The following is a 26,230-nucleotide window of genomic DNA, read 5'->3' on the forward strand; positions in this document are numbered from 1 at the left end:
TTAATTTCATGGTCTTTCATCAGGAACCAGTAACAAACACAACGCGTCTCCACAGCAGCCGACCGTGCGCTCCCGAAGGTTCCCGAAGGCTTCCGGAGGCTCCCGAAGGCTCCTGAAGGCGCACGGTCAGCTGCGCCCTGAGCATCGACTGCTGGTCTGGCCGCGTCCTCACTAACGCTGTGCTGGATATATATATATATATATATATATATATGCAACAAATTAAAAAGAATGAAACGTTCTTGGTGAGATAAGTCATATATTAAAAGACCTTATTAAAAAATAAACATTTGTCTCAACTCACCTCGTTGCTTTACATTCTGTGTATCTCATCTAAGCGGCGCTGTATAGCTGCTGCATTTGGCTCGTTGTTAGGTGGACCAGGGTCCGGTTCATCCATCTGTAGCCCCTCTGGAGCACCGGCTCACCACGGTGGTCTGCCACATTGTGCCACACGCGATTTTGGTTTTGGCACGGTGGTTAAGGCATGTCATCTCTGGGACATTAGTTTAAATGTGTTTCTGTTGTGCCTTTCTGATGTTAAACATTATGCGCAAACTAGTTAAGAAATATGTGTTTTTTTAACCTCATACTATACTAGTAGAACAACCTCATACTATACTAGTAGAACAACCTCATACTATACTAGTAGTACAAGCTCATACTATACTAGTAGAACAACCTCATACTATACTAGTAGTACAAGCTCACACTATACTAGTAGTACAAGCTCACACTATACTAGTAGTACAAGCTCATACTATACTAGTAGTACAAGCTCACACTATACTAGTAGTACAAGCTCATACTATACTAGTAGTACAAGCTCACACTATACTAGTAGAACAACCTCATACTATACTAGTAGTACAAGCTCATACTATACTAGTAGAACAACCTCATACTATACTAGTAGTACAAGCTCACACTATACTAGTAGTACAAGCTCACACTATACTAGTAGAACAACTTCATACTATACTAGTAGTACAAGCTCACACTATACTAGTAGAACAACCTCATACTATACTAGTAGTACAAGCTCATACTATACTAGTAGTACAACCTCATACTATACTAGTAGTACAAGCTCATACTATACTAGTAGAACAACCTCATACTATACTAGTAGAACAACCTCATACTATACTAGTAGTACAAGCTCATACTATACTAGTAGAACAACCTCATACTATACTAGTAGAACAACCTCATACTATACTAGTAGAACAACCTCATACTATACTAGTAGAACAACCTCATACTATACTAGTAGTACAAGCTCATACTATACTAGTAGTACAAGCTCATACTATACTAGTAGAACAACCTCATACTATACTAGTAGAACAACCTCATACTATACTAGTAGTACAACCTCATACTATACTAGTAGTACAACCTCATACTATACTAGTAGTACAACCTCATACTGTACTAGTAGTACAACCTCATACTATACTAGTAGTACGTGTGGGATACAGTAGGTGAGATAGACTGGTCCAATGCAGACTGGAGATTTTTTCCAAATCAGTACGACATCCGGGTATTTTTGGTATACTGTAGATTTTGCTTTTGTTCGCATACTACATACTACATAGGCTACTACATTTTGGCCAAATCAGTACGTACTACTAGTATAGTATGAGGTTTCGAATACAGCCTACATGTACATTTGAATGAGTTATTGTCAGTGGTGAAATGTAACTACGTACATTTACTCGCGTAGTCTGCTGTAATTCACTTGAGTATTTCCATTTTATTCCACGTTCTACTTGTACTGACTACACAACAGAGAGAAATATTTGTACTTTTTACTCCACTACATTTGACTGACAGCTTTAGTTACTTCTCAGATTTAGATTATCAATTCAAAATATGAATCAACTAACATATTATGATGTATTATTATAGGTTAAGTTACCCAGCAGTAGCCTTTATATGTAAAGTAATTCAAATTATAACCACATTTACCAACTGCAACATTAAAGTAATGAACACATTAATGCATCAATAATCATAATCCAATAACATAACATATAATGATTCTGAAATGGGTCATTCTGTATAATGAGTACTTTTAATTTTTGTACTATTTGATGCCAATACTTTTGTACTTTTACTTATGTAACTTTTTGAATGCAGGACTGAGCATATTTCTACATTGTAGTATTGCTACGTTTACTTAACTAAAAGATCTGAATATTTCTTCCACCACTGAATGTAAGTACATTTACTCAAATACTTTACTTAAGTACAAATCTGAGGTACTTCTAATGCCATTTTCTACATCTACTCCACTACATTTAACTGCCAGCTTTTTTTACTTTACAAATTGAAAACAAAACATATTAAGAGCTTGTAAAATATGTTTTGTTATAAATTAAACTACTCATTAGTTCATACAAGTACAACTGAAACACTTAGTCGATTAATCGATTAGTCAATTGACAGAAAACTAATTGGCCTATATTTTGATAATCCTTTAAGTATTTTTTTAAGCAAAATTGTTTTCATGGTGACGTCATGTTTCCAGTAAAAACTGGCTTTGCATTAAAATGTGTACGACGGGGCTTTTTTATTTATTTTATCTTACTAAGAAAACTATAATGGACTTAAATAATTGATGAAACAGCATATACGTTCTCTTCCTTTCAACAAAACGGGACAATATGAATCAGGAAACAAAAACTCTACATATTTTTGTGTTTATTATTTCATACAATTTAATAACAAAATGATATATGGTGCGTCCATTGTAACCCACTTTAATAGCTTTTTGGTCACATTTGAAATGGCTTACGCCCGTTTTTAGTTTAGTATATGTAGTCATCTTTAATCATTTCATGATCATTTATTATATTATTGCTCAAAAATGTTAAAGCAAAAAAAATCTGTTGAAGCAAAAATAGTTATAAAATGATATAAAAAGAACTATATACTGTATATCCCCAATTAATATAAAATAAAGTGGGGAGTTTCAAAAGTATAGGCATCAAGTATAATATAAACATATGCACAACATTGGATATTTCAACATTCAGTTGATAATATATAACAAAACAACTTATATCCTTTGATCTTGTAATAGTACCCAGAAATCCACAAATTTCCTCCTCGAGTTTCAACATCAGCAGTAAAATAGAGAGAAAATTTGGGGATTTTTGGTGCCATAACTTAACTTAAATGTACATAGAAAGAATACCTACTTTTCAAGTACAAGTGTTGTATCGTACAAACATACAAATTACAAAAAGGTGGAAAAAGTTTGAATTTACATATAGTGCAAGTTAAAAATTGCTGCATTTTAATGTTAGCAACAAGATTGGCTTTATATACAAACAAAAAACTTAAATAAGGCAGAAAGTGACACATTTCAAAAATGTTTAAATCATACAATACACATACAAGTCACAATAAATAAACCCAATATAAAAAGCACACTAAAAGAAACATTTGGTACCGCTTATGGAAACATCAGTGGTTTGGAACCTATATGAGGTTGGAGTAAAAGAAAGTGGATTCCCCTTTTAGGTCATTTCCTCGTGGAACCTCAAGGTCAATGTTTCCTGGATGAAAGTCAGGCCCCCCAAGTGAGTTATATTTGAGGTTTGGCGTTCGTTGACTTTGTGCTTGGTCGGGGAAAACAGTGACGTAGTATCCATCTGAACTGTCAGGGACTCTTATTCCTTGGTCTTGAGAGAAATGTGGCAAACGTGCGTTAGGTACTTGCTGCAATGATCTGCGGTGCATTGAATAGATGTCAACCTCACCAGAAGGAACTCTTCTGGTGTGTCTGGGGTCCCTCATTTTAACACCTGATGGGGAGATCACCTGTCCGTAGTTAGGTGGCGCCTGGAAGTCCAGTTTTGAACCTCTGGCTCTAAGCACGTGATCCCTTCCTGTGAAATCATCAATGTTGAGATCTGAACGCTTGTAATCAATGTGGTGGCCAAAACCAGCATCCATCGTAGGGTAGCTGGACCTGTCTTTGTACCTGGGTGGCTGCCTGTCAGTGTGATGAAGTCGGACATTTCCATCCACATCCAGGTCAGGCATTCTCATGTTTACCCCTGGGATATCTGACCTGCGATTCTTATAAGAAGGTCCATTGAAATTTAGTGAAGGATCATCAATGTCAAGATCTGGAGATTTGAGATGCAGCGCTGGATTCCGCATTGACACTTTCGGCATGTTTGGAGCACTAACATTCGGACCTGTGAAATCCCCCTTCAGTAACTGTGGTGGTTTCATATTCAGTTTTGCATTTGGAGGAGAAATATCCAGATTTGTTGGTCTCAGAGATGCACCAAAGTCAATATCGGACCCTGTCCTGCTAAGATCTGGACCTCCAAACTGAGGCAGCTTGAAAGAAGGGAGTTTGAATTTTCTGTTTGCCATATCAAAATCAGTCTGAGGACCCTGGATGTTCCCTGAGGGAACATTCATGTCAACATCTGGACCTCTTATTCCTCCTTTGACATTAGGGGCATTGAAGTTCATATCAGGTCGTCCTATGTTACCATTTATTCCAAGATCAGGACGTTTTGCATTGAGGTCTAGCTTGGGACCTTTGAAACTGGTATCAGGCAAGTGTAAGTCTGGCATACTTAGACCAGGGCCTTTCAGTGAAGGTCCTGCAAGATTCAGGTCTGGCATTTTTGCCTTAGGTCCAGAGAGACTGAGGTCTGGTGTCTTTAAACTTGGCATGTTGACATTTGGGGTGTCCATATTTAATTTGGGAGCGTGAAGGTCCATGTTTGGTAATCCCAATTTGGGGGCATTGATTCCACCTTTCAATTTTGGAGCTTTGAGATTAAAATCTGGAGTTTTTAGGTCCGAATTTAAATTCAAATTGGGTCCTTTTGGTAATTTGGCATTAAAATCTGGTGACTTGAAGTCAAAGTTTGGGCCTTCTAACTCTGGACTAGAAAACCCCACATCAGGCATTTTCAAATGTGGCTTTTTAAATCGGCTGCCAAAATCAACATCTGGTATATCAAAGTCAGTTGTGGGCCCTTTGAGGTTGATGTTGGGTGCATTGATGTCTGGGCCATCAAAGTTTCCATCAATCTCAGGTCCTTTTAGGTTTGGTAGATTAACTTTAGGCATTTTCAATTTTGGCATATTCAGCTTTGATCCAATGTTCATATCTGGAGTGTTCATGTCTAATTTGGGGGCTTTGAGGCCCATATTAGGCAAGTCCAAGTCAGGGGTATCAATTCCACCCTTTATCTTTGGCAATTTACCTGAAAGATCAAATTTCGGCATTTTCAATTTCGGCATATTCAGCTTTGATCCAATGTTCACATCCGGAGTGTTCATGTCTAATTTGGGAGCTTTAAGGCCCATATTAGGCAAGTCCAAGTCAGGGGCATCAATTCCACCCTTTATCTTTGGGGCATTCAGGCTCAGATCTGGTGAATTCAGATCAGTGTTTATGTCCATATTTGGTCCCTTTGGCAATTTACCTGAAAGATCAAATTTAGGCATTTTCAATTTGCCCGAGGGAGCATTAGCATCCCAGTTTGGAGCATGAAGCTCTGGCATTTTCAGTTTACCTGATGGCCCACCTAAGTTCAACTTTGGGGTATTAAGGTCCAGTTTGGGGCTTTTGAGGTCAACCTTGGGCATGTTTATGTCAGGTGCATTTAAGCCACCACTGAGATTAGGACCGGATAGACCTAGATCAGGTGTTTTGAGGTCCAGGTTAGGGCCATCTAACTTTGGACCAGAAAGCCCAAAATTAGGCAGGTTAAAATTTGGCTTTTTGAATTTTCCAGATGGACCAGAAATATCAAAATCTGGCATTCCCACATCAGCTTTAGGACCTTTGAGGTTGACCTTGGGTACATTTACATCAACATCTGGGCCATCCAAGTTTCCATCAATCTCAGGTCCTTTTAGACTTGGGAAGTGGAATTTAGGCATTTTCAATTTGGGCATTTTAAATTTTGCTTTGGGTGAACTAATGTTGACATCTGGAGTGTTCACATCTAACTTGGGAGATTTCAGGTTTATGTTTGGTAAGTCTAAGTCAGGGGTATCAATTCCACCCTTTATCTTTGGGGCATTCAGGCTCAGATTTGGTGAATTCAGATCAGTGTTTATGTCCATATTTGGTCCCTTCGGTAATTTACCTGAAAGATCAAATTTAGGCATTTTCAATTTGCCCGAGGGAGCATTAACATCCCAGTCTGGAGCATGAAGCTCTGGCATTTTCAGTTTTCCTGATGGCCCACCAAAGTTCAACTTTGGGGTATTGAGGTCCAGCTTTGGGCTTTTGAGGTCAACCTTGGGCATGTTTATGTCTGGTGCATCTAAGCCACCACTGAGATTAGGACCAGATAGACCTAAATCAGGTGTTTTGAGGTCCAGGTTAGGACCATCTAACTTTGGACCAGAAAGCCCAAAATTAGGCAGGTTAAAATTTGGCTTTTTGAATTTTCCAGATGGACCAGAAATATCAAAATCTGGCAATCCCATATCAGCTTTAGGACCTTTGAGGTTGACCTTGGGTACATTAACATCTACATCTGGGCCATCCAAGTTTCCATCAATCTCAGGTCCTTTTAGACTTGGGAAGTGGAATTTAGGCATTTTCAATTTGGGCATTTTAAATTTTGCTTTGGGTGAACCAATGTTGACATCTGGAGTGTTCACATCTAACTTGGGAGATTTCAGGTTCATTTTTGGTGAGTTCAAGTCAGGGGCATCAATTCCACCCTTTATCTTTGGGGCATTCAGGCTCAGATCTGGTGAATTCAGATCAGTGTTTATGTCCATATTTGGTCCCTTCGGTAATTTACCTGAAAGATCAAATTTAGGCATTTTCAATTTGCCCGAGGGAGCATTAACATCCCAGTCTGGAGCATGAAGCTCTGGCATTTTCAGTTTACCTGATGGCCCACCAAAGTTCAACTTTGGGGTATTGAGGTCCAGCTTTGGGCTTTTGAGGTCAACCTTGGGCATGTTTATGTCTGGTGCATCTAAGCCACCACTGAGATTAGGACCAGATAGACCTAAATCAGGTGTTTTGAGGTCCAGGTTAGGGCCATCTAACTTTGGACCAGAAAGCCCAAAATTAGGCAGGTTAAAATTTGGCTTTTTGAATTTTCCAGATGGACCAGAAATATCAAAATCTGGCATTCCCATATCAGCTTTAGGACCTTTGAGGTTGACCTTGGGTACATTTACATCTACATCTGGGCCATCCAAGTTTCCGCCAATCTCAGGTCCTTTTAGACTTGAGAAGTGAAATTTAGGCGTTTTAAATTTGGGCATTTTAAATTTTGCTTTGGGTGAACCAATGTTGACATTTGGAGTGTTCACATCTAACTTGGGAGATTTCAGGTTCATGTTTGGTAAGTCCCAGTCAGGGGCATCAATTCCACCCTTTATCTCTGGGGCATTCAGGCTCAGATCTGGTGAATTCAGATCAGTGTTTATGTCCATATTTGGTCCCTTCGGTAATTTACCTGAAAGATCAAATTTAGGCATTTTCAATTTGCCCGAGGGAGCATTAACATCCCAGTCTGGAGCATGAAGCTCTGGCATTTTCAGTTTACCTGATGGCCCACCAAAGTTGAGTTTTGGGGTATTAAGGTCCAGTTTGGGGCTTTTAAGATCAATTTTCGGCATGTTTATGTCAGGTGCATTTAAGCCACCACTGAGATTAGGACCAGATAGACCTAGATCAGGTGTTTTGAGGTCCAGGTTAGGACCATCTAACTTTGGACCAGAAAGCCCAAAATTAGGCAGGTTAAAATTTGGCTTTTTTAATTTTCCAGATGGACCAGAAATATCAAAATCTGGCAATCCCATATCAGCTTTAGGACCTTTGAGGTTGACCTTGGGTACATTTACATCAACATCTGGGCCATCCAAGTTTCCATCAAACTCAGGTCCTTTTAGGCTTGGAAATTTAGGCATCTTTAATTTGGGCATCTTTAATTTTGCTTTGGGTGAACTAATGTTGACATTTGGAGTGTTCATATCAATTTTTGGAGCTTTAAGGTCCATGTTTGGTAAGTCCCAGTCAGGGGCACCAATTCCACCCTTTATCTTTGGAGCTTTAAGATCCATGTTTGGTAAGTCCCAGTCAGGGGCACCAATTCCACCCTTTATCTTTGGAGCTTTAAGATCCATGTTTGGTAAATGTTTTGGGCCTTTCAGATCAAATGAAGGTGCATCAATATCAAAACCACCTGATGGTAGGCGTGGTCTGTTTAGAGATGCATCCACATCGAGTCCTCCTTTTGGACCTGACAAGTCTAAGCTGGGTACATTCAGCTTTGGCATTGCAAATTTTCCTTTGGGTGAACCAATGTTTACATCTGGGGAGTTGAGATCAAAATTTGGAGCTTGAAGATCCACTTTTGGTACACTCACATCAGGAACATCTATGCCATTTATCTTTGGGGATTTCTGAGCTAGTTCAGGTGTTTTCATCCCTGCATTGATATCCATATCTTTACTCTTTGGTAATGCGCCAAAGAGCTTCAATTTTGGCAGTTTAAGGTTGCCAGAAGGAGCATCTGCGTCAATGCCTAATTTACCAGAAGGCATATTAACATCCATATCAGGGCTATTAAGGTCTAGCTTTGGGCCTTTGATATCACCACCAGGCAAATTGATGCCCCCCCCTTTAAACTTGGGAGCGGACACATCCATGCCTGGAGTTTTTAACTCGTATTGAGGGCCTTTAACTTTAGGCCTAGATAGGCCAAAGCCTGGCATTTTGAGTTTTCCAGATGAGCTTCCAAAATCCAAGTCAGTTGAGGGTACATTTAGGTCAACCAATCCAGCTTTGAGATCTGGTGCTGCCAACCGCACATCTGGTCCCTCTAAATCTCCATTAAAATTTGGAACTCGAATGTCTGGTAAATCAAATTTGGGCATTTTAAACTTAGGAGCTTTGTATTTTCCAGATGGAACTTTAGTGCCAACCGATGGAGTGCTAATGGCTAAATCTGATCCTTTTAGACCAGCTTTTGGTAGATTTACATTAGGTGCATTAATCCCACCTTTTATCTTTGGTGTTTTAACATCAACTTCACTTTTGCCTGTGAACCCAAATTTGGGCTTAGTCAATTTACCAAATGGGGCATCCACATCTAAATCCGTAGATTTAGGATCAATCTTTTGTTTCTTAAGTGGCACTTTGACTTTCCCTGAAGGCATGTCAATGTCCTGCCCATGTAAATCAAGTTGTGGTACATCAACACCTGGAATGTCTAGATCTAAGTCAGGAGATCTCCCAGTCAAGCTGAGCTTGGGTGACTCTACATAACCAGAAGGGTTGTCCACATTTAGATCTGGGTTTTTCAGCCTCTTGGAATACATGAGACCGAGTTTACCTGAGGGAACATCTGGGGTTCCTACATCAGGTGTGTTGACCTCGCCTTCTGGACCACTCAAAGAAGGTCCAGAGAGGCCCAGGTCTGGCATTTTGAATTTTGGCATTTTGTTTGTTCCTTCAATTCCCACTTTGGGAACACCGGTGTCAAAGGATGGACCAGTGATATCTCCCCCATTAAGGTTTATTTCCATGTCACGGGTGCTAACATCTGAACCGTTTAAGTCCATACCCATTTCTGGAGCTCTAAAGGTTGGGTTGCTTTCCAGTCCAATTTGAGGTCTTTGAAGATTTGGCATTGTCAAGTCAACTGTGTCATTGTTTGGCAGTTGTATACCAGCCGTAGTGTTTGGACCCTCTGGTAATGTTCCGGACAGATGGAAGTCTGGAGTGTCAAACTGTGGATTTCTAGCATCAACTTTCAGTCTTGGTACCTGAGCTCCACTTAGAGTAGTCCCATTCAGCCCGAGACCCAACGGTGGAAGGTTCAGATTGTTGTCATATGCTAATTCTCCAGCAGCACCATATTGTGAATCAGCACCAATGTCTGTGGACAGAGTTTTGCTTTTCAAAAGTCCAAAGTCAACTCCGAGGCGAGGCAACCCCATGTCGTGCTTTTGGTTGACGTTGGATGAGCTTTGTAGAATTTGCTTGGCAGTAACCTCCGTGTTCACAGAGTCCTCGTCTGCACTGAGCAAGTCACCTTTCATAAACTTCTTGATTCTGGCATTGTAGAGTTTGTTGTAGGAATCCTTCAGCATCTAGGAATATAAACCACAACTTGGTGATTGGAATGTAACTATAATATTTCCATCAAGGTAACTATTTCTAGCAGTTGGGGTGGAGATCAATTTTAACATTGTTTCCATGGCAAACAATGTAACACAGACTGCAGCACAAAAACAGCTCTTAGTTGAACATTATAAAAGTGCCACCAGAATTAATGAATTACAGGAAAACCAGATGAGATCTTTGGTTTTAATCCCATTTGACTTGATAATATCTGGACACCACCTACCGTCTCAGGATTCTTAGCACTCTGGTGCAAGTTTCCGAGGCTCTTGCTCATGTTGTTCCTGGTGAGGACCTGGATCTTGTCATCAAACGGCTCCATCAGCTTCAGTACTTCTAACACCTCGGCTTTTGACAGGTGATCAAAATTTATTGTTGCCCCCAAAAGTTCATCCCCTGAAAAAGACAGTTCAGGTGTGTTCATAAAACAATTTAACCTTGTTCTAGAACAATAACATGCTCTCATGGGTGCAAATCATAATGTATCATGTAAAGGGTAACCTGACGCCTGGATTCTACGAGGCGCGTTCCGATGTGCTGCCGCCGGTGCAATTGCAGCCGCTCTAGACAATGCTTGTGATTCCACCAGACGCAACTTAGCACTTTCGGAGGCATTCCAGAAGAGGCTCTCTGCTCTGCTCCGCTAAAAATATGCACCTAGTCTAGTTGTGACGAAGACATGAGGCGTTGCACAGAGCAGATCGAGCCGGGCAGGAAGTGGAACGGCTAGAGCATCCGGTCAATTTTCAAATTAAACACCCTTTGCAGACTCCCGATCGTATCACATCACTACAGCCACAAATCTTTGATCCGTGTCGTTCATCACTGGACTTTTAAATGTGCTAAATACGGGATTGGGATCATTTCTATTGCCTCTCAGCGTCTCTCAACATGGCGACGGTGAGCCAATGGCTCGCAGCTAACGTTGTGCTAACAGCGCTAACAGTGCGAACAAAATTTGCTAAAGTGCAGACAGAGATAACCGTTGGGGGGGGGACGCTACGCTTACACGACGACGACGTCGGTCAGGACGGCGTTATCAGCTGTAACCGCCGTATGAGAGCAGTGCAGAGCGGCGGCCGCGAACTAGCCAGTGGAGCACGCTCACATGCACAAACCGGCGCAAAGCAAGGAGAAGCTCGGATTACAACACACACAGAGGGAGGGTGACTTCCTTCTCTGCTCAGGTAGACATTACTCCACTATAGAAACCATTTAACTACGTATCCGGCTGGTAAAAGCACAAATATCCAAGAAAATGACCAAATCAATCAAATCTGCAAGTTGGGCAGGTGTGGTATGACGCCGTGCAAAGAACGGAACAGAACTGTCTCACAGCTGGAACACGGCGCAGCCGTGCCCGGTGGAATCTCAGCGTTGTGATTCCACTACAACCATTTTTAACTATTCAAATTATCAATAATGCCTCCAAAATACCACATTAAAGCGTATAGGGTTAACACAACCTTGGATCTGAGTCAAATGTACAATGATTTCCTTAAATTTGTAAGGTGTGTCCTTGTGGGGAACAACTGTTTAAACACTATTATGTTTTGCTTTCAAAACAGTCAAAAGCAATATGGGAAATAAAAGTGAAGGCTCATACCTTCCTTCAGTCCCTGATTGGCTGAAGAACTGTCGTCAATGCTGGAAACGACGAGGCCGCCCTCCGCTGATCGCTCCAAGGTCAGCGCCTCAGAGAGACTCCTTCCCCGGCGGTGTGATGGCTGCAAACACAGACGGTTCAGAGTGTTCAAAACAGAAACTGAACAATAACAGAATGTTTTTAACGCAGAAGTAAAACAATATGTGGATGTTGTCGTACCATGAACCTTGTGTCTGTCACAGTGGCAAAAAATACCCTTCGACTAAACCTACAGAGGAGAATAAAATGTTCAGTAAACAGATTTACAGCAGTTCTTTACACGTGTGTGAGACATACCGTCGTGCAGCTTATGAGCTATTGTACAGTATATATCTTGATATACATCTGTAGTATCACAGTGTTTTCATCAGTTGAGAATTTATTTGTGAAGATCAATCTATGGCAGAAGGGATTGAGTGAAACAGGGCAGCATTCTTGCTCTAACTTCCAACTAAGAAGCTCATTTTTCCAATCTACACGGTGGATCCTGAATGCATCACACTGGCAAACTTCAAAGATTCAACTGCATTTCCAAGAAGATATTTAAAAGGAGGGAACAAGAAATACTGGAACATAAAAACACCTTTGGGAGGGGCAAGACTACTGGGCCAACTAATACATTCTGTACTGGAAACACTGGCATTGTTTTATGTTATTACAGCTTCAAGAATCAATCAATACAAAACACACAGAAAGAAATGTGTTGACAGAAGAAACAGAGAAGAGACTGATGACAAAAAGCACAAATTAATATCTGGACATACGGTTTAATTTAAAAGCTTTTTTGGGGGGGTTTCATTAACCCTCTGAGACCCACATAGAACCGTTCTAGTCTTCTTTAGGGGGTCCAGGGGGTCTTTAGGGGCAGATAGCAGGTCAACAGTAGATGTCACATAGAAGTGGTGAACATCATCTGAAAGCTGGAACCTGAAGATTAATCTGAGATGCTGCTCAGCACTGAGGGTCAAGATGTTCTTATCAGGGTTTATAACATGATGATAGTAGTATGTGATGGTCATCTCCATGCTCTATTATGTCTCATAAGTTGTTGTGTTGATACCATTTGTTCCACAGATTTGGTGCTAAATTTAACATTTTTTTACCACTGGAGAATTGATAAAAATGATCAATAATCCCTCCAGAATACCACATTAAGACACCAAGACCTTGAGGAACACCATAGAAGAAGACATGCTGTGATTTGGGATCAAAAACGTTTTGACATTTGGAGATTTTTGCAAGAATTGCACTTTTTCGGTGATTGGATGGCGAGCACTAAAACTGCTCAGAAACCCCCTTATTGTCAATCTAGCTAGGAAAGCCATCCATCCTCTGAATGCTCTAGGTCTCTAGTCTGATCCATCCATCCTCTGAATGCTCTAGGTCTCTAGTTCACTGTTTAGGGACCCCAGTATGCAGAAATATTCAGATACACCATTTTAGAATAGGAGACAATAACACAGTTAAACTGCATGTGATGATCATAAAGGGGGCATGTCTGTAAAGGGGAGACTCGTGGGTACCCATAGAACCCATTTACATTCACTGATCTGGAGGTCAGAGGTCAAGGGACCCCTTTGAAAATGGACATGACAGTTTTTTCCTCGCTGAATATTCAAAATAAATGAGCAGCAGAGAACAGTTTGACTGTCAGCAGCTGGATAAAGGGACACCCAGGTAACATCTCTCAGGTATTTGAGTTATGGCTTTGAGGGAAAACCAAGAACCGGTTTATCGAGAGTGTTCTGTGGTTGGGTGTTTTCCTTTTTTGGAAGCACACAAAGTCAAAAGTGACCACACCCACCGTGTTCTGGCTGAGCTCCAGTGAGTCCAGACACACGATGTTCTGGTGAGATCACGTGAAATGATGCGTCAACACCCGACTAAGTAAGTAACTAAGTATGCAAATAAAAGTTACTACAACTGGTTCTACATTTAACTGGTTATGAAACAGTCTCAATGTCATCCTGATGCCTCCATATGACCTACATGCTGTAATCAAACGAGACCATCAGAGAGAATACAATTAATGACTATTGCTATATAGTTATTCTTGATGCCTGTCTGCCCACCATTGGGTCAGATTCCCCGCAAAATCAACAACACCGACACCACGCCGCTGGAGGCCGTATCGCTGGGCCCGCCGGAGGGAAGGGAGGCGCGGGGAGAACCAGAACCAGGACTGATCGGGGCAGCCTGTCAGACCCTGCTGCAGTAAAATGAGAGGTTTTCTAAAGGGACTCTGGTGCTCAGAAACACTACCGCTTTAGTCCGCAGGGAGCGCCAAACCCAACACAAAGTTCCTCCTGGTCGATTTAAGATAAAAACGTTCACGTGTAAAATAGAATTTTAAAAACAAATGTGGAAATTTCTCCACCATTCACACAGCATCAGTGTGATATTATAGCAACACATAATCAGCGTGATCAGGCGATAAGGATTAAATGAATACGACAATTATAGCAAGATTATCTCAATATCAGAATTAAAAATGACACGGCAGAATGTTCAAATGATCTTTTAAGTCAAATTATAGTCAAATATAGAGCAGAATCTTCAGAAATATATGTTGGTGTTTAAGACGTCACGAAAAGACAACAACAATGCCAGTATTCAATCAATTAAAACCCTCAAATATGAGGCAGTAAAACCGTCTTATATCATAAAAAGTGCAAAACAAATAGCTCCACATTCACCGTGTGAAACATCAGTCTCATTACTGGTGTTTAGCTCGTATTACACACGGCTCCGGCAGCAGATTTACTACTTAAAAAGTTACACATTACACATTTTACAGGTGAGCCAAAGTGCACCTGCCTGCAGGTATACAGTGAAATGTTCAGTCAGTACGAGCTGAATGCTGCTCACATATTTGTGTTTTTGTTTCATAAGCAACACTGAATTATGGAGCCATCAGCATATTTGTAATCTGGCGGCAGCAGCAGAGGATTTGTAGTTTGTAATAATATAAAAGGAAGCAGAGTGTCAGCGGGTCCGTCAAAATGAACTGATATAACTCTTTAAATGATCTGTTCTGGTTCTGTTGTGATAAAAGACGAGTGGAAGAACAAACTGTGTGCAAGAAAGAACTATTAATAGAAACATGAACACGATGCACTAACAGATGATTAGAAACAACTGCGTGGAGATGAACACTTGACAGAAACTACCTGGACATGACACCTGAAACTGAACCACTGTCACCAGAAACCTCCACTTAAAGGACCAGGTAGCACCACGCAGGGGAACTCAGAGAAGCCACTGACCTCAGCGTCCATCAGGCGTGTGTTTGGGCCTCCGTGTTGTTGAAGTTGTGTTGAAGCTCCTCAGCGTGGAGTCACGATGAGTCCATGCTGTTCTGTTTGCTCTGCAGACTGAGGACACCAGCTGCAGGCAGGTGGAACCAGTACTTCACCTGAAGCAGACTAACAGGTTCTCCACCTTAAACTGTCCCGCCTCCATTAACTGTCAGCGTACACAAACACAGACGTACATTCACATCACACACACGCCTTCGCACAAACACACCCTGACTACCACACACACACACACACACACACGCCTGAGGCTCACATAATACACGTACAAACACAATCAGAGTACGACTTCAATCTGTGACCCGCTTCTCCGCGTACGTCACTGTTACTTCAGTAAAAGTACAAAAGTATTGGCTTCAAAATGAACTTAAAAGTAAAAGTAGTCATTATGCAGACTCATTATGGTCATTATTATATTACTGGATTATAATTATTGATGCATTGATGTCTTCATCACTTTAATGTTGCAGCTGGTAAACATGGGGCTAGTTATTTATTTATTTTTTACTTAAAAGACACTATTCATTTTATTTTTGTCTCTGGATATTTATTTGTTTATTTATTTATTATTTTCCTATTTCTACTTTTTTATATTATCATGTCATCATATTGTCCTGTTTATCTATTTTGCCTGTATTAAATTTAATTAAAAAAAAAATTATAATTACTTGCTGGGCAGCTTAATCTGTAATAATAGATAAATAAATCAAAATGTATTTATTTATTATTTTCATTTTTCTTCTTTTGTATTTTGTACATAGTATATTAACTTTAAATTTTTATATATTATATTGTATTTTTATATTTTTTATATTTCTAAATTCTTCTTTTTTATATTGTCATGTCATCATATTTGTTGTGTCTATTTTGCCTGTATTAAATCAAATTTTAAAAAATAATTTATTACTTGCTGGGCAGCTTAATCTATAATAATACATAAAAAATATTATTGGATTTATATTTTGTATTTTATTTACTTATTTGCTTATTATTTCCCTTTTTCTTCTTTTATATTTCTGATATTATTGTATTTTTGATATTATATTATATTTTGTTATATTTTTATATAATATTATATTTTTTATATTTTTATATTGCCTGTATTAAATTGAATTAAAAAAACAATAATATTAGAATTACTTGCTGGGCCGCTTAATCTATAATAATACATCATCATTTATTATTGGATTTATATTTTGTATTTTATTTACTTATTTTCCTTTTTCTTCTTTTACATTTTTTTTATATTATTGGATTTTTATATTCTATATTTTTTTTAAATTTTATTATATAATATATTATATTTTTTATATTTTTATATTCTTCTTTTTTATATTGCCTGTATTAAATTAAATTAAAAAATTATAATTACCAGCTTAATCTATTATTAAATAACATCATTTATTATTGGATTTATATATATATTTTTTGTATTTATTTATTCATTCAATCATTTATTTAGTTATTTATTTATTCTCCTTTCTTTATTTTTTCTTCTTTTTTACATTATCATGTCATCATATTTGTTATGTCTAATTTGCCTGTATTAAATCAATAAAAATAACAATAATAATTACTTGCTGGGAGGCTTAAACTACAATAATACATCATCATTTATTATTTGATTTATGTTTTGTATTAATAATCTGAATCTGCAAAGTATCAAAGCTGTCACATAAATGTAGTAAAAACTACAATATTTAGCATTAAATGGAAGTACTCAAGTGAAGTACCTCAAATGTGTACTGTACTTAGTTACATTCCACCGCTGACACACAGATATTAAAGCCAGTTTTATATTCTAAACGTCGACTACTAGAGAAAAACATGAAGAGAAAAACATGCAGCAAACACTCCCACAACGTGATAAGTGTGTTAACATGAGAAAAATGCTGACCTGTGCCAAGGGAGCGGCAGGCGTTCACGGTGTGAGTCACTCTGATTACCTCCACAAAGACTTCAGTCTGTGTGAATCTGGACAGAAAGAAAAGAGGAGAGCTGAGTGGCGTTCACACAGTCCTTATGTAACCTACCTTACCTGCTCAGGTACGGCGGCGGCTCCACATCTGACGTTACATAAGAACAATTCTGTTCTGTTCTCAGGCAAACCTGCTGAAATAAAAACACGCAGGACAATAATATTTATTACACAACAAACTGATTTATTATGATTTATGATCATTTCATTATTACGCAAAAACAAACAAAAACATAAAAATAAATCCTTCCCAAATGATTAATATGCTAATTTGTTGACCTCTTTAACACGACGAACCCGGTACCGGTACGAACCCGACAAACCCGGTACCGGTACCAGCTTCTGCTGAGCTGTGTGTCAAAGCACCACCTTTAAAAACTTCATAAAACGCTGTGGTGGTCTTTTTATTTATGAATAGTTTCTAACAGACGAGGCTTTAACGCGACTAAAACAACACTCCCATTCGATTTAGTCCAAACAATGTTTGTTTGGCAGCGATTTCAATATTTTAGTTACAAAATCAACACACGAGAAATTGTATGTTTTAGAGATGAACCGATCCGACTTTTTCAGTCCGGATAACGATACCAGACACCTGAAATTTGGGTATCGGTTGATAGCGAGTACCGAGCCGATACCAGTATTTAATTAATAAACTGCATGCTTAACTTTATAAAACAAAATGTAACAAATAAATACATTGACATAAATTTACTGAGTTGATATTTATTATCAAAATAATAAATCTTACACCAGCAACTTGGAAAAAAAATCTTCAAAATTAACAAAATTTTTATTTATTATTAAAATAATTAATTGTACATCAGCAACTTTTCAAAAAATCTTCAAGATTAACATAATTTTTTATTTATTATTAAAATAATTAATTGTACATCAGCAACTTTGTAAAAAAATCTTCAAAATTAACATATTTTTTATTTATTATTAAAATAATTAATTGTACATCAGCAACTTGGTAAAAAAAATCTTCAAAATTATCAGGAATTATAATTCAGGTATAAACCAATTTAATGCAGCAACAAATTGTTCAAAACTTAAACAGGAATTAAAATGTCAGTATATAATGTTTATGGTATATAAACATAGAACTGAATTGAATAGATTGGATCCATTGTCACCGATATCCGATCCAGCTATTTGAGTTGGTATTGGCCCGATATCTGATCCGGTATCGGTGCATTCCTAGTATTTATACTTTACAATATTTGTGAAGGTCTTTATATTGAATGTACATACTTGACTTTGGATTATTTTTTGTTCTCTTATTTACATTATTATTGATCTGATTTGTTATTATCTAAGTTTTACTTATCAGGATATCAGGAGTATTTTAGAGCCAGATTCCCTTTCAAGAGGTAGAAAACCCATTTGGCACACTTTGGGTATCCAAGTGGCCAAATGGAGAGTCCTCCTGGTCCTATTCTGATAATCCATTAATTGTTGTCATTTTTCAAACAAAAACAAATATTTGATGGTCCAGGTTCTTAAAATATATAGTAAATAGAATATGTTGGGGCCATTAGGACATCACATTGTGCTCTAGGATATTGTGTTCAGCATTTTTCACTGTTTCCTAAATGTTTACAGACCAAACGATTAATCGATGATGAAAACCATCATTAGTTGCAGCTCTAGTTCACATACTGTATGTCCCTAAAACATCCCAATACGTACGGATTGATGTTGACACAAGTTTAGAAATATATGTCACAAGTAAATGAGGTCATAGTTGTTTGTAACGGATACACAGAAAGTACAAACAGATGACATAAGAGAGCAAACAGACTGAAGGTTTAAATCGTCGCCTCCAGTCGGAGTGAATCTTCTTCATGACTGAAACTAAATTATTATAAAAACATTCCCTCCGGTTAGAACAAAAGTCCTTCTTAATGACGAGAAACAAACACTCACAGGTAACAAAAAATACAAGTTGCAAAGATAACATCAAGGTTAGAAAATGAACCAAGCAACTCAGAAGTCCCATCCAAAACCTCTCACTTTGTGATCTTATATAATAATATGCTAATAATGATAACTTAATGTACACGGCTCTCACATTGTTTTCATTAAAAGGGTGAAACTGTAAAAGCATAAAACAGAATATTACAAATAAAATTCAAAAACAAAAGTGAGAAAAAAACCTGATTAAAATTAGAATGAAAAGATAAAATAATGAAGAAGTCTGTTAAGTAGACACTTTTTTCTATTGTCTTTTGGTAAAACATTCCAAGGTTAAGGACATTTTAGAGCAGAGTTGATAAAAGCTCCACTCCCACTTTTCTCTTTTTGGATTTAGTTGTGTAGCATCTATCAAACTAGCAGCAGAACACCTGTGAGTTCATTAAAAACAGATACATGAGTGTAGTGAATTTATAATGTGATCATGAATTAGCAGCTTTACTTACAGTCGTTAAAGCTGCACGTTGGAAAAATATCTAACGTATCTAAATATGGTCACCTTGTTTCTGTGAGACTTAAAACATAAAACACAATGTAAGATAATATCCAGCCAGATTCCCAAGTATGTAAAAGTCTTTCACCTTTGGAGCCAAATAATTATATCGGTCTTAATTCACTTTTAATGAAAAAAACACACAAATAAATAAGATGCTATGGTAATGCTAATAAAATATTTAAACTTCTTAAAAACTTAATTGTAAGAAATCATAACTGTTCCATTTATTGACTACAGACAAACAGACGGGATGTGTTTGCCTCATTTGTCTCAACAGGAATATAGAATTGTTAATTGTCAGCATACAGTAGCAGCAATCAACATTATATTCTATATAATTTAATTATAATCATTATATTATATTCTGAAGATATCCCAATACCCAAGAAAACGCACATATAACAAAAACAGCAGGGGACCAAAACAGCTTCCCTGAGGAACACCAAGACACACCGTGTGTCATAATGTCTATGAAATACAGCCTAACGTGAACCCCCAATAAAAACAATTCATGTTATTGAGATGGTTTATGAAAATGTTGCAGTCACTGAAATCAAGATGAAGCTGAACTGAGGCTTTATTAGTAGTAGGACATTACACTAAACATTCACAGTGTTGTGATTAACATCAAGTTCTGACTATAATGTTCTCAGAATATTGCTTTCAGTTAGAACGGGTTGATGTTTGGTGGCTTTCCTGGGAGCTGAGGTAGCTCAGACTGATCTAGGGTCAGGTCACTGTGCCCTAAACTCATGTTGCTCCCAGTGGACGGATGAACACATGTAAATTATATCACTTTATCAAAAGCAGACCTTCATTTAAACCTCATTTTACATAGAAAATCTCAAAATATTCTGACCCTATAGCTGTACATAGTATACAGAGAAACTAAACAACATCATCTCCCACTGTTGAGAATACAGATTACTGACATTCAGATCACTCACTGAAATTCAAGTTAAAATGTTATATCAGACTGATATTCCTTCATCTCTGACTGCAACAAATACAGGTTATTAAACCTGAAGTGACATCTGACATCGGTCAACTGTACACAGATATTCATTCATTAACAGAAGCTAAAATCATTCCCACAGTCTAGGATTTAGTGTTTCCTTACTGTTGAAATGATGATTATAATCTATAAAGTTGAATAGCAGCTAACAGAGAATATGCACCTTTATACTTCCTTTTCACAATCTAACCCTTGTGCATCACTAGGGACATTTATGACTTTTTAATTTGTCTGTGTAATGCATACGGCAAACATTTTGGCAAAAGTGTGAATTTGTTTTTTTTCCACTTTTTGAAGTTCAACCTCAGCTCCAATAATAAATCCAAAAACAGACACTCAGACCCTCAAGGACAAAAATATCCCCATTGAAACCAAAACCTCTTGGTTGTATCTAGTGAAGCCCGTCTGTTAAACAGTGTTGGCCGCGGTCGGAGGACGCGGGGGAGACCGTAGCTTCGGTCTCCAGGACCGGAGTCTCTGCTGTACTCTTTGGGGCAATTCATAGTCAAGTCAGCACACTGACACACTGACAGCTGTTGTTGCCTGTTGGGCTGCAGTTTGCCATGTTATGATTGGAGCATATTGTTTTATGCTAAATGCAGTACCTGTGAGGGTTTCTGGACAACATCTGTCATTGTTTTGTGTTGTTAATTGATCTACAATAATAAATATAAACATACATTTACATAAAGCAGCATATTAGTCCACTCCCATGTTGATAAGAGGATTAAATACTGGACTAATCTCCCTTTAAGGTTCATTTAGAACAGATTAAAAAATGTGCGATTAATTTGCGATTAACTAGTTTTAATTGATTGACAGCCCTAATATTCATCATTTTATTGCAGTTTTTTTTACATGGTTTTGTCTTCTACATCAGGACAACTTTTTTTTAAAGTGAGGCACAAGGGCTGCGGTATTTCAACAATATTCAAATGTGAGAACAAACAGAACATTGAAACAGCTCCACACAAACCACTGATCAACAAATATGGTCCGCTGACGGTGGTCTGGTTGAGTATAGAGAGTCGTATGTAAATACCTGCTGCCAGTTACCTGCTTGTAGTGATAAATTAAGACTAACCTCAGCAGGACTAACGTTTAATTCAACAACATGCAGCTCATATTGCTTCAGTTAGAAATGTCCCCAAATAATTAAATCAAAGAGGCAAAGTCATTTAAAGCCGTTTCAGCATTAAAATCATCAATTAAAAGAAACTAAATGTCAGCACAAACCCGTATCATCACTTCCCCGTCCAAACAGAACCCTGGAGCAAGGCAGCAGAAGAGCTTTCTAACGGTGCAGAAAAAAGGCAGCGAGTTCTCAACAAAACCTTCACCAGGATAAAAAATATAAAAATAAATCTTTGTCCTTCCTTCCAGTGTCTCTTTTAGCCGCCTCACTCTCCTCTCCAACCGACCAACCTGTGGAAGATGGACTGGTCCGTTTGGCAGAGAGCAGCCGGGGTGTCAAACTCCGCCACCTTCCCAGCATGCATCACCAGCACCCGGTCGCAGTCCATGATGGTGTTGATCCTGGAGGAGGGTTTCGAAAACATGAGACACCCTCTCACCAAAAGACTAAAGCATGAAATGAAGACGTAACTCCAAAAAATCCTTCCATGGTTGACTGTAATGTGACATCTTTAATAGATCACCTGTGTGCGATGGTGAGGACGGTCTTCCCCTGAAACTTCTCTCTGATGGTCTGTTGCAGCAGCTTGTCCGTCTTCTGATCCACGCTGGCCGTCGCTTCATCAATACACAGGACCTACAGGAGGGGAGAACAGGGTCTCATGTTCCACTGCTGGGATCTCATTAGAAACACCAGTTACAGAAGTGCAGGAATCACTGGGAACGATGGGAAGAGGGAGGCAGACAAAACACTTACTAAAGGGAAAACATTGCAATGTTAAAGGGCAACTTTCAACCTGGACCCTATTTCCCATGTTTTTATATCTAAAGCTGAACGTACACTGTACGATGTTGTTGTGAACTTCGTGTACTTCCTGCTCCTACTGGGGAAGCAGATCGTAGCGATGAAAAGCCAAAGCTCACGATTTATGTGACCACACTGTACGGGTCCGATCATCAGCCACGATCTGAGTGACCACACTGTACGGTCCGATCATCAGCCACGACCTGAGTGATCACACTGTAGGGATCCGATCATCAGCCACGACCTGAGTGATCACACTGTACGGGTCCGATCATCAGCCACTACCTGAGTGATCACACTGTACGGGTCCGATCATCAGCCACGACCTGAGTGATCACACTGTACGGTCCGATCGTCAGCCACAGCCTGAGTGATCACACTGTACGGTCCGATCATCAGCCACAGCCTGAGTGATCACACTGTACGGTCCGATCGTCAGCCACGACCTGAGTGATCACACTGTACGGGTCCGATCATCAGCTACGATCTGAGTGATCACACTGTACGGTCCGATCATCAGCCACGACCTGAGTGATCACACTGTACGGTCCGATCATCAGCCACTACCTGAGTGATCACACTGTACGGGTCCGATCATCAGCCACGACTTGAGTGATCACACTGTACGGTCCGATCGTCAGCCACAGCCTGAGTGATCACACTGTACGGTCTGATCATCAGCCACTACCTGAGTGATCACACTGTACGGGTCCGATCATCAGCTACGATCTGAGTGATCACACTGTACGGTCCGATCATCAGCCACGACCTGAGTGATCACATTGTACGGTCCGATCATCAGCCACTACCTGAGTGATCACACTGTACGGGTCCGATCATCAGCCACGACTTGAGTGATCACACTGTACGGTCCGATCGTCAGCCACAGCCTGAGTGATCACACTGTACGGTCTGATCATCAGCCACTACCTGAGTGATCACACTGTACGGGTCCGATCATCAGCTACGATCTGAGTGATCACACTGTACGGTCCGGAACCCAACGAGCCCTCGCCGCTCCGCCCCTGAAGTAGAGGATGAATAAAACACAACGTTCAAAAGAACCATAAACAGTCACCTCCCGTTCCATATCAGTGATCTGATGCTAACCGTCCGACTGCTGGTCGGGAGGAGTTAACCGGTCCTCGGTCCCCCCCGTACACTGCACGGTAAACGACGCCCAACGAAGCTGAAATTTGGTCCAGAAAAGGGCTAAAGTACAGTCTACTGTATGACCCGCTTTAGACACAAAAACATGGGAAAATAGGGTCCAGGTTGAAAAATACCAAAGTTACCCTTTAATATTGACGTTGTCAGAGACTCAAATCAACAATATAAGATGCACATAAAAAGCATTTACTGCACTGAACTACACTGTGTGCTGTATTCATCGTGTCCACCGCTGCTAATAAAGGTTTAGTGTCTCGTTAGTCAACAGACATTTAAAAACAGACACGTCATAACAAGGGGAAGGGCTGAAAGATACACGGCTTTTTGTGTATTTAGTGTTTATTATTAGAGCGACTGGAGGTATACTGTCAACGGGAGTAAAAGAATAAAGGTCTTTTGAAGCTTTTGTCTTCCTCAGTGAGTGAATGTCGCCGTCTAACTGCTGTTAAACACGCAGGTCGAGTGACACAGTGATAAAAATAGAACAGATTATCAGAATGAGGTGTGGCAGTATATTGAATTAGAATCAAATCACACACAGTTTTGCAAATATTTGCTAGCGAATGCATTAATTACTGTGATTGACGGCCTAATTTGTGTATCTGATGATGTTTAATGATGATAATTACAGCGAGACGGCACCGAGCTCGTCTTTCTGAGATGTGGTTGTGCCAGTGAACGACTGACTCTCCCATTTTATAATTAATTAACTTCTATTTGTTAAAGCAGAGTTATCATATCAATATAAAATCATCATGGTGATATGAGACTAAATATCCTTAGATTTGTTATCCTTCTTCTACTATTTATTAACCATTCAGTGTATTTACTCTAGTTTTTATTGTCAAACTGCCCACCTAACCACCAGAGATTGGCAAGAGAATATGCTAAATGTGATGTGTGTTAATGTTATCTCATCGATATCAGCCTCGTTGTTTGATCTTCTCTCTCCTGCAGCCGTATCAGAGCTGCATTAACTCACTTCTAATGCAAACGGAACATTTCACTTCACATAAAAAAAGCATTGATCTCAGCGCTGACAAGACAAGGCACTGTCTTTTTCTACCATTTCTTTTGGAGGATCAGTTTTAAATATTACAGCCGGAGTGAGCTGTTAGTTGAAGAGCTGCAGGCTGAACACAGCGAGTTAGCCGGCTCCACGCCGCCCTGCTGTTGTGTGTTATGTAGCGTGAAATCAGATGCTGGTTGCTCAAGGCGACGGAATGGAAAACTTCTTCTTTTCCAAGACAACGCTATATTTAGAATATTTTCATTGCTTTACCTCGCCGTCAGAAAGGGCTGTCTGACGGGGAACTGAAGCCGTTATCTATGCGCTCTTCAAAGCCACCGGACTCCATTGACAAAAACAATAATTTTACCTTTCGGAACACGGGAGTTTCTGTTTTACCGCTGCCTCGATCGGTTAGTTAATCAGTGTTATTGTGTGACTCTGGTGTTAGTTCGGATTCACCAAAGTCCCACAATAACACAAACTAACTAACCGATCGAGGCAGCGGTAGACCAGCAGCTTCCGTGTTCCGCGAGGTAAAATTACCGTTAGTCTAGTGGCAGAGCAGTATGTTGCTTTGCTCCCGTACTGGTACTCTACTGTAGTAATACACTGACTATGGAGAAGTACCTCATACAACCACACTTCAAAACACCTGAACTATCCCTTTAAAAGAAACACAGAAAACTATGATAATAAATAATTATTAGAGCATTGTTTGAACCGTTGAGCTGCAGCCACATAATGAGGCACAGTATACAGTAATAGTAATCCAGGTGAGGTCTCACCTTGGCCTGGGTCAGCAGAGCTCTGGCCAGACACAGCAGCTGTCTCTGTCCCACAGAGAAGGACCTTCCTCTCTCTCCAACCTCAGCATCCAGACCACCTGATACACAAAAAGGTAGAAGAGACGTCGCCTGAACCCAACACCATCACCTCCATCATCACGTTGAAGCTTTTGGGCAAAACTGTGTGTGAAGTGGCACTTCAGATATTTAAAAGGAAACTGTACGTATAATGAGAAGGACTCAGCTGAAAAACAGCGTATAGACCATAGATCGTATATAAAGATGGACGACGTGTCTCCACTTCCTCCCGCTCTGCTGAAGTGAAGCTGAAATATCCAGATACGGGGGTGGAGCCGCGGTAACGAGGTCACCCGCCGGAACCAATCGTGAGCCGAGCACGGCCGCAGCTTGTCAGCGAAAGACACTCACAGCTGTCAATCATGACGTCTCACCCCCTTTTTATAGCATGAAGTAAGTCATTAAAACCAAACTGATCAGAAACTGAACATCTGAACAAACATCAGCGTGATGAGAACTACTGGAAATGACGGAAACCATCTTTGACGTGTATTTTGACTTTTTAGTTTGGCCAATGTCCGCTAACATGGAGGAGGGCGGGGTTTATGAGCTATACTGCAGCCAGCCACCAGGGGGCGATCCAGATGGTTTCGCTTCACTTTTGGGGAGCTGTCGTGTCGGCCATCTTTATTTACAGTCCGTGGTATAGAGACTCTGCAGCCGCC

At 39.6% G+C, this 26,230-nt stretch overlaps 3 protein-coding genes and 1 long non-coding RNA gene across 10 annotated transcripts in view; 1 reads left to right on the forward strand and 3 right to left on the reverse strand.

The window, feature by feature from the left end:
- LOC119484981 (NACHT, LRR and PYD domains-containing protein 12-like) overlaps positions 1 to 26,230 on the reverse strand; it is a 956,516-nt gene that overhangs the window by 164,368 nt on the left and 765,918 nt on the right. The gene's annotated exons all lie outside the window — the stretch shown is intronic.
- Positions 2,695 to 15,124, reverse strand: si:ch211-69b7.6 (neuroblast differentiation-associated protein AHNAK). 4 transcript variants are annotated; one of them, XM_037764178.1, is made up of 5 exons: positions 15,062 to 15,124; positions 11,976 to 12,024; positions 11,757 to 11,877; positions 10,377 to 10,546; positions 2,695 to 10,119 (listed from the first exon to the last, which is right to left on the reverse strand). In XM_037764178.1, exons 2-5 carry the CDS (start codon positions 11,976 to 11,978, stop codon positions 3,493 to 3,495), a joined length of 6,921 nt encoding a protein of 2,306 aa, XP_037620106.1. In that variant the 5' UTR covers positions 11,979 to 12,024; positions 15,062 to 15,124; the 3' UTR covers positions 2,695 to 3,492. The 4 variants fall into 4 exon arrangements, with proteins under 4 accessions (XP_037620106.1, XP_037620109.1, XP_037620108.1 ...); XM_037764181.1 differs by lacking the exon at positions 11,976 to 12,024 and having other exon boundaries at positions 2,695 to 6,607; positions 6,839 to 10,119; positions 15,062 to 15,111; XM_037764180.1 differs by lacking the exon at positions 11,976 to 12,024 and having other exon boundaries at positions 2,695 to 5,394; positions 5,458 to 10,119; positions 15,062 to 15,111.
- LOC119485046 lies at positions 3,625 to 12,934 on the forward strand. Its single transcript, XR_005206165.1, has 3 exons — positions 3,625 to 3,636; positions 11,890 to 11,892; positions 12,778 to 12,934. It is a non-coding gene; the product is annotated as an uncharacterized LOC119485046 (long non-coding RNA).
- The window catches only part of abcc10 (ATP-binding cassette, sub-family C (CFTR/MRP), member 10), a 48,593-nt gene continuing 43,755 nt past the window's right edge, over positions 21,393 to 26,230 (reverse strand). For 3 of the 4 annotated variants that reach the window (XM_037764194.1, XM_037764192.1, XM_037764193.1), the window contains exons 20-22: positions 25,488 to 25,585; positions 22,240 to 22,352; positions 21,393 to 22,117 (exon numbers count right to left, since the gene is read on the reverse strand). In XM_037764194.1, the coding sequence (XP_037620122.1) occupies positions 21,982 to 22,117; positions 22,240 to 22,352; positions 25,488 to 25,585 (347 nt within the window). In that variant the 3' untranslated portion in view covers positions 21,393 to 21,981. Of the gene's footprint in view, positions 22,118 to 22,239; positions 22,353 to 25,487; positions 25,586 to 26,230 lie in introns of those variants that run through there. The other variant, XR_005206156.1, reaches the window with a different exon arrangement.

Source organism: Sebastes umbrosus, chromosome 3, assembly GCF_015220745.1.
Source record: "Sebastes umbrosus isolate fSebUmb1 chromosome 3, fSebUmb1.pri, whole genome shotgun sequence".
In the NCBI taxonomy this organism is placed as follows: Eukaryota; Metazoa; Chordata; class Actinopteri; order Perciformes; family Sebastidae; genus Sebastes; species Sebastes umbrosus.